Below are 12,353 nucleotides of genomic sequence, written 5' to 3'. Positions count from 1 at the left end.
GAAGTCTAGGTTTTGGATTAGCAAAAGTTGGAGTCATGTAGAAAAAGAAAGACCTGAATGTCCCTTAATGAAAATTATGAGTAATGGAGGAGGCCTTTTCTTTTATCTTTTTTTATTAAACTGTAAAAGTAGAACTCTTATTATAAATTCATTTCCAAATTATATATGAGTTCAAGGAAAAGCAGTTGGTAATAAAATGTAAAATATATATGTATTTTCAATAGAATAAAAACACATAAAACAAAAATATTAATCAGTTTCTTTGTTTGTTTCAGCTGAGGATCTTGCTTTACCTCTTGAGAAAGTTCATCCAATAGGAAAAATCTAAAACAAAAGCAATGATAGCATGTGTAAACTGAACTAGGTCTACCCAACTTTTGCCTCCTTTGTGGTCACACAATACTGATTTGCTCACAGAAGCTCAAGCAAATCTTTTTGACAAGTAGACAAAATACTAGACCACGGAAAAGGTAAACAGCAAGATATGAAGGGAGGCATGATTACTTACAGAGTCCAGACAAAGAGCAAGGCAGCGTGCAAAGCATATGGTTAGTCACAGTGCAGATGTGTCCTCATGCACCTTAGGGCCATCACATACATGGGCATGTCTGTGTGAGGACAGAAAGACAATTATCCTCTCTACGCAACAGAAAACATTTAGATGATTTCATTCAGATTCATATTTGAAATTCTGAAATGGTGTCAGCTGCCACGGCTTCATTGGTTTCACTGATTTCACCGATTTCCAGAATAAATTCAAATCTGGGGGGTCTCTCTTTCTTACTTAGCGCTTACTTTGGCAAAATTCCCATCAATAATGGATGGGAATTATGCCTGAATATGCGTGGAAGGATTAAGCCCAGAACAATCAACCTCCGTTTGAATTTCCTGATGTTTATTTCTTTTTTGCTGAAATTTTAATATTATTTAGCTTTTGTTAATCATACAGGAAAGGAGACAGACACTTTGGATGGTTAAAGTTAGAGGACATACCCTAAATGTCACTTCAGCCAGAAACAAATTCACATGAGCCAAATGGGTCAGACTGCTAAAAGAAGTACTAAGCTTACTTCAAACACCTTTCTGGTTTAACTGCTGCAAACGCCTATATCTTTAGTGTGATTTCAAATGGGTGAGGGAGCCAAACCCAAAACACAACGTGTCCTCCTTTCTGTTTGTCTGTGCTCCTGACAGGCTGCCGAAGTGGACATGGGAGGGCTGTGTGTGTAAGCCCAAGCAAGGGTTTGCAGGCTGTGGAGGCGCTGAGTACCTGCTGTCAGGACAGAAAGGATGCACCAGATCTCTGGAAGAGGAGAGGAGGGAGCCTGATGTCCCAGGTGTCCCAGGGTCGTGACATGACTTCTGGCTGGGATGTCCCATTGCTGTCACAGAAAGGAAAAGGTAGCTGGACCTTCCCACTGCTCTTGCTCTCACTTCATTTTTTTCCTGCTCCCCTTTCAGCACACTGTGCTCAGTGTTGATTACTGCTGCTGTCCTTGAAGTCACGCGTTTTTCTGTAGGCACACGCTCTCTCTCCGGCCTCGTTTATTTTCCTCCCCTTGGTGATGTGGTTATGAGAGCTCTTTGTCCTAGATGTGTATCACAGTAATTCTGAAAATATTTCTACTTCTCATTTCTTCAGTCCTGGTCTGGCTTCATTTCAGAATAATATTTTGAGTAACATGCACACAAGCTCTCATACTGAGGGAGAGTGATGTATGAATGCAATATGAGCCATGCCAGACTAGACTAATGCTCTGTCTACATTTGAACCCTCTCTCCATCTGACACATTTTAGGGAACAGTTTAAATACAGACAAGTGTTGTTAATACTCTTTTAAAATCTGGGATATGTAACTCCAAGTTTTCAGAGATGGAAGTTATACTTTTTTACATTTTTAAAGCTTTGGATTTATTTTTGTTCCATGCATTAAATTTGAATTGCTTAAAAATGTATACTTTGAATTATTTAAATTGTATTTTTTAATAAATTAGATATATTTATTACTGTTTTTCTACAAATAAAATTATGGTATCCATTGCATTATGTGAGTTGGACTTCAGCTGCTTAGGTACACACCATTGTGCAAATCATCTCCTTCTAAAACACATCCTTGACGTGTTCACATGATGCCACTTAATCTTTGCACTGGAAGCAACAGTGGAGTCACTCCCTATTCATCACCTCTGTTTTTCTCAGGAGTTATTACTATCTGTCAAATTCTTCAGCCTATCACATCTCTTTTCAGCTATCTCTTTTCCAGGCTAAAGATCTTTTCTTGTCTGAGAGTGGTATTTTCATGATTATCACAGTACCATAAACGCACCTCTAACATATTTGATCTTCACGGGTGATGATAAACATTGTGTGAATTTTAATAAGGAAGCTGCAGCCCTTCCTTATCCACATAAATTTACACTTATCCACTTGTGAGACTCAGTTTTGGTAGGGAAAAACTGCTCCACACAGCCCAAACCTTTTCTCCTTGAATCTTTGGCACATCTGGAAATGACAGAGCTTAAATACCCCTTCGGAAAACCACTTTCCACACATGGACCATTTTCAAGACCATTTCTGAAGCTCTTTGAGCCCTTTTTGACGCAGGGAAGAGAGTTTTGAAATTTACTCTGATCCTTCTAGAGCAAGGTCCTACATTGCGGGGTTAGCGCAGAATACCCTGTGAGGTAGCTGAGCCATAACTGTGCACTGTAAATAAGCAGAGTTAAAGACTGCCAGTGATTTTGTGTTTCAAGGTCATAATACACAGCGAGTTTTGAAATAGTAACCTGTAAAAGTCTGTCTACCAAAACTATTTTTAATGGTATTAACCTATTTAGGAAAAAAAGAAGAAGAAAAAAAAAGAAAAAGAAAAGAAAAAAAGAAAGTCCTAAGCAGCCATTGCCCTACAGACTTTACTTGTATCTTCTGTCCTGTCACACCACAGCTTTCAAAGCCTCCAGTTTCCCTCTATTTGAACCTGCCTTTTATGATCAAAGAAGTCTTTCACAAGTTCCTTAAATTTAATGTCTGCCTAGACCTCTACAAAAATCATGTGCATACTTTGGGGTATAGAATATGCTAAAATTCAGTCACTTCAGGCAAAGCATGTTTCACGAACTCCCATGAGCTTAGCTTAGAAGTGTACTCAACATCTGCTGTGCAGACGAAGACCAGCAGATGTTTTGATTTTGCCTACCTTTTTTTTTTTTTTTTTTTAATCTTGGAAGCTAGCCATATGATATTCTTAGTGTGCACTGGGCTTGTCCACAAGTGAATATGAAATTCCTATGACTAAACTTTGTCGTTGTCTGAATATTGCAAAGCAATACGAATCTTGTTTTTCTTTTTTTGTAGCTTGAACTCATAACCCATAGCTTGGATCGTTCAAATGCTTGTTTGCTCTGCTGAAGACTAAAACACCCATCTCCTTTACAGACCTCTGCCTGAAAGTAGAAACTTTTGGCAGACTGACTCTTCTCCGCCTACGTAATAATCTTTTTCCGAAGTCATGTGGACAGACACTTTGCCCTCATTTAAGGGCCATGTACTCTCTTCAGTCTGTGTCAGAACTCCCAGAGGTGTCAATGGGATTTGCATGCATAAATCAAAACTGACTACCCTCAATTTGTGTGTGTTTAAACAATTTATGTGGGAAGTCTGAACTTCAAGTTTCTAGCCCCGAACAATGTATCCTAAAATAATTTAAGCCAATGAATTTTTGCTATTTGAAAGAATTCCAAAGTATCTATCCTAGCTTTTTAATGATAAGACAAGAGATAATTTAAAAGATGAATCTCTTTTCTCCTTTTACTTTTTTGAGGGCACTATTATTTTCACAGAAAAACGTTCATTTCCTCCATGTGTGTTTATTCATATTCTCTTTGAGCCAAAGACTGAGGCCTAAAATGTCAAAAAAATCACTCAGTTGTTATTTCCTAGCTTTGGTACTTCAATACTGAATGTAAAATACATCCTGATCTCTCCTCCATAATCCTTTTAGCACTACCACTAAAAAAAATCCGATGGTCAGGAAGTGCTGAGGCAGCATGTGCCAGCAACACATCCTACTGCAGGGAGCTAAAGGGCAGACTCTGCTCTGCAAGACCGCATTCCTGCCTGCTCTTTGTCATAGTTTGGGGACAGCAAATGAAAACCATAACTAGGGCTGTAGGTAGTAAGCCACTGGCAGCAGTGGTTCTGGGAGGGGAAGGTTTCAGAGGTGAGGAGAGAATTCACCTCCCTGCACTCAGGAGCTGGACCTGAACTCTCTTCCCTTCCTCCCAAAGGTACAAGAGGAAGGAGGAAGAAGCAACTTCCCAAAGCGCCTTCTTCGTCTTCCTCCTCCTTTCCCAGAATGGCTCTGCTGCTCTCATACACACCTGGAAGATGCTGCACACCACCTACCAGTGACTGCCCGCAGGGCACTTCTCCTGTTACTGAGTTAATGGTGCCCCAGGAGGCAGATTACAGAGGACATTTTCTAAGAACGTATTTCCCATTCTATAAGCACTATTCCTTCTAGCTTTGCTCCTCCCACACAGTCTTAAACACCTCCAAGTTGAAGCACTGTCTGGCATCTGCGAAGGAAGTGGATAGTACAGGTTAATCCCATAACCCTGCCTATGGCTGAAATGGAAGGGCGTCTGGCTCTGCTGGCTCCATACCGTGTGACGTTTCCCCAGATGGATGCTCTAGTGAGCACAAAGGGAGACTCTGAATAAGCTTAAGTAACATCAGGTTCTTATTTCTGTTCTAAAACTGTCATTTTATCTCTAGCTTAGATAAAATTTAGAATGCTGCGAGTTCCCTGCAGAGGACTTAATGTTTCAGTTGCGGCTGTGTTTCCACTGTGGCATGAAGTCACTCACTAACAGAACATCATTGCAGTAAAAACAAAAGTGACCTGCATTCCTCCAAAAATTGTAGGGTATGTGATACTGTGGCGTTGCCTCTGCAGGCACGAATTCTGTGTGGGTTGAACACAGGGATGTATTCCGTCCAGCTGTATTTGGGGGAACATGAAGGGGGAGGAATATAATGCTTTCTTTCTCCATATTTGGAAAGATGCTTGGCCATGTTTCATTGAGTAATTCAACCAAAAAGCTATTTGGCTAAAGGACAGCAGTCCTCAGACTGTTTGTTTGCAGAAGGGCTTTTAACTGGGGGTAAAGACTTCCCTTTTGTTTAGTAAGCAGGGTGGTGTTAAATGAACATACGATCTTGTGGGGAGACAGCAAAGAATTACTGGAATTCGTGAAGTCTGTGGATTTTATTAAGACAATTAAAGAGATACAGGAATGCGATTGTAAAAGTAGTTGAAGTTCAGCTCTTAAATTTGCCTTGTCAGGAACAGTCAGCCTTCCTTTGTCACATGACAAGGGCCCTTTAATAACAAGATCAAGCATTTTTCTTGTTACCTGCTGTTTTGTAATGGAATAGAGTCATAGCCCAACACCGCCTTCTCATGCACGTTGTCACCAGAAGCAACACGAAACCTGCGTTATCTGTTCAGGCAGAGAAGCCCAAGACAGATATTCTGACCTTCAGGGACGCTCGAAGTGGGAAAAACTCCTTCTGCTCTCCACTTCCCCATCTGCTACAGATCAGCATGAACCAAAGCACAAATAATATGCATGAATACAACAGGGAAAAGACCATCAAAAGCAGAGAGCTTAAGCATATCAACATGGAAAGGATTTGTAAAGAACTGGCAGGCAGGCTTGGAGAAAGCAATTTCATTACAACAGAGATTTCCACTGGAAATGGTGCTTTCAGAAAAGCTTAGTGAATATAGAGTGAACAGAATTCTTGCTGCTTACACACACACAACCTCCTCCATCATCTGTAAGATGACCTTTTCTCTTACAAGCACAACCCCTTGGACAAAATACTTTCCTGACGATATCGGAGGTGGAATCCAAGATTTTCAAAATTCAGTTTATTCCAGAAATTAGTCTCTCGTTCTCTCAGTTCAAGTCATGACAGGAACGCACTGGAATACTTTGGACACTGCGTCCTCACTCTTTCCCCCATACAGTTAGATCGTGTTTATTACAGATGCTGGTGTTTCACAGTATCACATATTTATTTAGTGTCTCCTCTCTGCATAACAAGGTTGAATCCCAATGATTTTAAAGGGAGTTACCTGTGGCATAAACAAAGTGAGAACGCACAAGGAAAGTTTCTCACAGGTTACAGGTCAATGATTCTTTTCAAGGTCTTTGGCAAGCTAATTATCCATGTATCTAATGGAAATTTTCCTGGATTTTGCTTCATATCAGTACCATAAGAGCGTCTTAGACTTGCACCCCATCAGAGCTTAGCTTTTTTTCACCTATTTACTCATTTTCTACTCTGAACAGACTGAGTAACAAATATGTTCACATCTTGAACTGATGACTTCACTTTGCTACCCTTATTCATAAGGGCATCTTATACAGCAAGTACAGCTTTCAGATGAACCAGTAAGGGCTTCTGTGCAGAGTGATTGCAGGACCCCTGTGACCAAAGAGAATATGCATTTTCACAAACTGTGTGTGTATCAAGGGCTGATTTATAATTGCCCTGTTATTTGGGGGAGGGAAGTGTCAGTTCTGATGAGATTGATGAGATTGAAATGAACTGCTGTTGTTTTCACACTCAGTCATTCCCGACTGTGGTCTCTCGTGCTGGCAGTACAGGAGCTGCATATGAAAACTGACCATCAACATGAATCGTTCTTGCTTTGCTGATCATGTTTCCAATTCATCCTCCTTTCCTTTGCTTTTGAGTCCCACAGTGCATTATAAATCTGAATCTGATTAGTGTTACAAAAACATGGGGAAAACAAGGGAACTGACAGTTACCTTGCCAACAAACTAAATTGGCCTAGAGAAAATTACTTGTTGATTATGACCTGAACACTCATGAGTAATGGGAACACGTCACAACTGCACTCACCCACTTCAGTTAGGAGCACCTTGTAGAAACCACACTTTTCCTCCGCTTTCACCTCCTCTTCTTGCCTATACTTTTCCATCCTCCATTCCGGGCTCTGCAGAGACTGACACGGTCTCTAGCCCGGTATAATTTAGCTGAAGGGTGTTTTAAGGCATGCTAGTGGTGCTACTCAGACCACACTGAATGCAACTGGGACGACATCTCTTTCATCCTCCAAGGAGCAACGGAGCAAAGCAATTTGCTGTGGTTTTCGGTGGTTGTAGCAACTTCCATGTGCCCCCTTGAAGACAAGAAGGTTGCCTGCTACTGCAGGGGCAACGCAGAGCAGTCCAGGCACGATGCTGCAGCCTCGTTTCACTGTCACAAAAAAAAAAAAAAAAAAAAAGACTAGTTTACTGATCCACTCCATCAGCTGCACACCCTTCGGAACCAAAACTCCTCTCCACACGCTTCTCTAGCACTGTCTGATTGCTATCTCCTCTTCGAGCACTATGTGGCAAAAGTGTACCTAAGAAACACGTTTTTGTGAGGCACTCAGACCACCACACACATCTAACACCCTGCTGGAACCGTGTATCAAATGCATCGTTTCCCTAATTAAACGGTATCTCCTCTCACGTAGTCTCTTGCCATTTGCAGTGGAATTTGAGTGTTGGGGAAAGTCAAAGGAGCAATATTGGATATTCCGTCGGCAGAAGAGAGGCTAAACAATTCAATTAAATTTAAATGTGGGGTTTGACTTGCAAATGTACCGCTGTTCCTGTGTGGTCCACGACACCGTTAAGCGGCAACAGAAGTAAGTAAAAGCAGAGGGAATGACAGGAAAGCGAGTAAGGGAAGGAAAAACACTGAGGAAGGAAAAGAGCTGAAATGTTTCGCACGGCGAGCCAGCGCACTCCGAGGGAAATTTTCGGGGACCGAGTTACTGCTCGGGACAGAGCAGGCTGACACTGAACCAGCGGCTGCGGGGAACCGCAGCTCACAAGTCCCGGCGCACCTCGCAGCAGCCCAGAGAAGGACATTTTCTCAGAAAAACCGTGCCCCTCTCCCCCCCCACCCCCGCGGTCGGGGGGTCCCGGGGCTGTGCAGGGGGGTCTCTCTGGGAGCTCCATGCAGCGGGGCGCCGCGGGGAGCCCCCCCCCACACACACACCGAGCACACCGCCCCGTCCCGTGTCCCCCCACCCCCGGCACCCATCGGGGCGGTCCGGGGCGGTCCGGGGAGGGAGGACACAGGGGCGGGGGGGATTAAAGGGGCGCGGGTACCTGCTGGGGGCCGCCCTGCGAGGAGGTGTGGCGACGAGGGGGTGACCGGCCGCCCTCCGCCCGAGCCGCCGGCGTCCGCCCGCGCCCGCCATGTGGCCGCTGGTGGCCCTGTGCTGCCTGGGGGGGCTGTCGCTGGCGCTGCCGCAGAGCCCCCGGGCGCCCACCTTCGCCTCGCCGGCCCTGGCCGCCCCTCCGGCGGTGGCGGCGGCAGCGCTGCCCGACACGACGGGGAGCCGCGTGGAGCGGCTGGGCCGCGCCTTCAAGCGCCAGGTGCGGCGCCTGCGGGCGCGCAGCGGGCGGCTGGAGCTGGTCTTCCTGGTGGACGAGTCGTCGAGCGTGGGGCCGGCCAACTTCGCCAGCGAGCTGCGCTTCGTCAAGAAGCTGCTCTCCGACTTCCCCGTCGTGCCCGCGGCCACGCGCGTCGCCATCGTCACCTTCTCCTCGCGCAGCAACGTGGCGCCCCGCGTGGACTACATCTCGCGGCGGCGGCCGCAGCAGCACAAGTGCGCCCTGCTGGGGCGCGAGATCCCCGCCATCGCCTACCGCGGCGGCGGCACCTACACCAAGGGCGCCTTCCAGCAGGCGGCGGTGAGCGCCCGGGGGAGGCACGCGGGGTGGGGGGGGCGAGTCGGGGTCTGCCCGTGGTGGGGGCCCGGAGTGGGGTTCTGCCCGCGGTGGGGGTGTGGGGGCTGCCCTGTGGTGGGAGTGTGGGGTGTGAGCCTCCCTGTGGGGTGAGTGTGGTCCTGCGTGTGGTGGTGGTGTGGGGGCTTCCGTGTGGTGGTGGCCCGGAGTGGGGGTTCTGCCCGTGGTGGGGGTGTGGGGTGGTGTGGGCTAACGTGTGGTGGTGTGAGCCTCCCTGTGGGGTGAGTGTGGTCCTGCGTGTGGTGGTGGCGGAGTGGCGTGGGGTCTTCTGCGTGGTGGTGGTGTGGGGTAGGGTCCTCCTTCTGGTGGTGGTGCTGTGGAGAGCGGTCCTGCACGTGGTGGTGGTGGCGGAGTGGCGTGGGGTCTTCTGTGTGGTGGTGTTGTGGGATATGATCATCCAGGTGCTGGTGGTGTGTGTCCTGCGTGTGGAGCTGGTGATGCTGTGGAATGTGGTCCTGCATGTGGTGGTGGTGGTGGAGTGGCGTGGGGTCTTCCATGTGGTGGTGGTGGGGGTGTGGGGTAGGATCCTCCTTCTGTTGGGGGCATATGGTGTGCATGTAGTGGTGGTGGTGCTGTTGAGAGTGGTCCTGCTTGTGGCGGTGCTGTGGAGTGTGGTCTTCCCTGTGGTGGTGACGGAGTGGTGTAATGTCTTCCATGTGGTGGAGGTGTGGGGTATGAGCCTCCCTGTGGGGGTGAGTGTTGTCCTGCATGTCCTGGTGGCATGTGTCCTGCATGTGGTGATGGTGGCGGTGTAGCATCTGTTTCTACACGTGATGGTGGTGTGTGGTCCAGGCTGTGGTGGTCATGATGCTCCATGTGGTTGTTGGTGCTGTGGAATATGGTCCTCCTTGAGGTGGTGGTAATGTGTGATCCTCCATGCTGTGGTGGTGTGTGGCCCTGCGTGTGGCGGTGGTGTGGAGTGTGATCCTGTGTGCAGTGACGGTGGTGTGTGATCCTCCATGTATTGGTGGTGTGGAGTGTGGTCCAGTGTGTGGTGGAGGTGGTTCTGCTGGTGGTGGTGGTGTAGGGTGTGATCCTCTTGGTGGTGGTGGTGTGGAGTGTGGTCCTCCACGTGGTGGCGGGGTGTGTGATCCTGCATGCGGTGGTGTCAAGGTGCACGGAGCTACACGGTGGTGTGGGACATGGCGTAGTCTGGTCAGGGCAACTTGTCGCCGTCATTCCATACTGCCTGCGCTTGCAGCCCCTCTGTTCTCTGAAGCAGTTGCAAATAAATGCGTGAAATGTGCTTTTTGAAGGAGGGTGGACGCGGTTTCAGAAGTGACAGAGATACATGCGAGACAAGTCTGGCATCTGCCTCGCTTCTTGGCAGTGGGACCCGGTTCCCCGATAGCTGTCAGCAGTCAGGGATGTCTACATACTGTCGCCAGGTGACTATTTCACTTGCTAATGAGTGACATAGGTGCCCTCAGGCTGTGTGTCGCCTACCAATAAATAGAAGCATGCCCAGGAACGTTTCCAGGCGCTGGAATGGCACTGTCTGTGGTGTTAAGTTGTTACTCAGTCCCACGGCACAAGTGTGGTCAGGGCAGATCCTGGGCATGTGCTGGCACTTTTGCATGCTGGGGAGGATTCCCAGTAGACACTGGTGGACAGCCAGTCTGCTCTGGAAGGTTTTTTATGAGGGTAGACTGTGCTGTTCCTGGCCGTTTGGCCTCTGTGTGCAAGAGCATTCCCGAGCAAGTCCAATTTTTTGGTATTTTTATGTCTAATTTCTGGTAGTGAGCTGTAGCCGATCATTGATTGTATTTATCTTGAAACATCTTAGGCGCTCATTTGTAGCTGGTGAGCGAGGCTGCAAGATGTCCATCAGTGTTAGGCTTATGAAGCTGGAAACGATTATTCTCCACGTTTGGCAGGAGACAGGCAAACCATTTTCCAGTGTGCCCTGAGTTACACGTGGAAAACGTGCTTTAGGAAAAGACATTCCTGTGTTAGATCTTCCATTCTGGAATCAAGATTTGATGCGGATCCATCTCAGAGATGTTGTGTGGAAAAAGTTAATGATACGAGTTAAAAATATTGTTACAAACAAAACATAACTTAAAGAAATGCTGCTTTCTTGGACATGTAGACTGAACTAATCATACCTTTGAAATGAAATAAACAAAAGTTCAGAAACCTACAATTTATTTTTATGAGCACAGCTAAGCCTTGTGGATACCACAGCGTCGCTGTCATTTTACACTGTGGTCCCAGGAGAACATGGGAAGAAGAACATTCCCATGGTGGCAGAGAGAATTGAGATAGAGTAACACAGTTAAATTTTGCACGGTTTGCTGACTTTTGGTTGAAGATGCTGTCCTGTGGTTTTGTTCAGTGTGTCTTCTTCATGTGAGACAAATTGCAGCTTCGGGGAATACTGTCCTTTCTAGGACTCTTCAGAGAATGACTGTTCTATGTTTGAAATACCACTGCTGGAACAAATTTAGAGAAGTATTTTAAGTATTACAAAGTTGGTGTTCCCTATGGACTCTTATATTGCTGTCCTTTGTTTCTAACTTTCTTTTGTTAAAGTTGATACTATTTTTTTCTTTCACTTTCCTAAAATGTCGCATTTTTATTCTTATACTTTAATGTGGGGTTTCTTCTGCTTCTAACCAGAATTCTCTGCTTGTTTTCCAAAACCAAAAGCATCTGCAAAGCATGGCAAACTCTAACAAATAGTTAAGTGTCGTAGTAACAGAAAACTAAGGAAAGTGCATCACTACTATAATCCTGGCACTTACTCTCCATGTCTCAAAGTGAGTTGCTCAAGTCCGTGACAGTTCTTTGGAAAAATGAGGTACAGAGAGGGATAAATGAATTCTGTAAGGTCATCAGGCCGGTTGGTGGCGTACCTGGGAGTGGGATGTAGTAAATGAACAGGAGCGTGATATACTTAATATTTACTGTAACAGAACCCGTGGCAGCAACACTCTTCACTTAACATCCCCTGAATGCAGAGCTACTCGGTTTCACCAAATGTTGCAAGTTCATTCAGTGTCCATCTTCTTCCAAAAAAAAAGGGGGGTTGGTTCTCCTTGGCTCTGCGGTTTTGTACCCTCTTTAGAGGTGCTTTTCAGAGAAGTTTATTGCAGAGCTTCTGCATTTTGTCAGAGCTGTCCATGCTTACGTGTGGACCAAACTTCGACAAAATTCCTACCCAGCAGATCAAAGACAAATCGTATAAGGTACGTAGAAGTATGTGTCTTCGTACCACAAAAGACAGCAGCTGCTATCAGTGTTTAGTTTTGTGACCCTGTTTGGGATTTCATGTCACGCTTCAGCTAGCAAGCGTTAGATACATCTACTGATGTAAGAAAGCCTGGTATTTGTGTTACTTTTCTCAGTGATCCAGGTGTCAGAGAGTTTCTGTTGCCATGGTCTTTTTTTCTAGAGCTCCAGAGACAGGACTTAATTGCAGGTTTGGGAAAAAACAATCCACTTTGTCCTATCTTTAGTTCATCCAAGAGGTTGATCCATTGCAATTACATGCACCACAGACA

General features: G+C 46.2%; 1 protein-coding gene across 3 annotated transcripts in view; it reads left to right on the top strand.

The window, feature by feature from the left end:
* Positions 1 to 8,211: 8,211 nt before the first annotated feature.
* The window catches only part of SVEP1 (sushi, von Willebrand factor type A, EGF and pentraxin domain containing 1), a 125,596-nt gene continuing 121,454 nt past the window's right edge, over positions 8,212 to 12,353 (top strand). For 2 of the 3 annotated variants that reach the window (XM_048050550.2, XM_048050548.2), the window contains exon 1: positions 8,212 to 8,793. In XM_048050550.2, coding sequence (XP_047906507.2) covers positions 8,296 to 8,793 — 498 coding nt within the window. In that variant the 5' untranslated portion in view covers positions 8,212 to 8,295. The remainder of the gene's footprint in view (positions 8,794 to 12,353) is intronic. The other variant, XM_048050549.2, reaches the window with a different exon arrangement.

Source organism: Anser cygnoides, chromosome Z (assembly GCF_040182565.1).
Source record: "Anser cygnoides isolate HZ-2024a breed goose chromosome Z, Taihu_goose_T2T_genome, whole genome shotgun sequence".
Classification (NCBI taxonomy): Eukaryota; Metazoa; Chordata; class Aves; order Anseriformes; family Anatidae; genus Anser; species Anser cygnoides.
The sequence above is the reverse complement of the archived record's forward strand: the minus strand, read 5'-3'. Positions and strand labels throughout refer to the sequence as shown.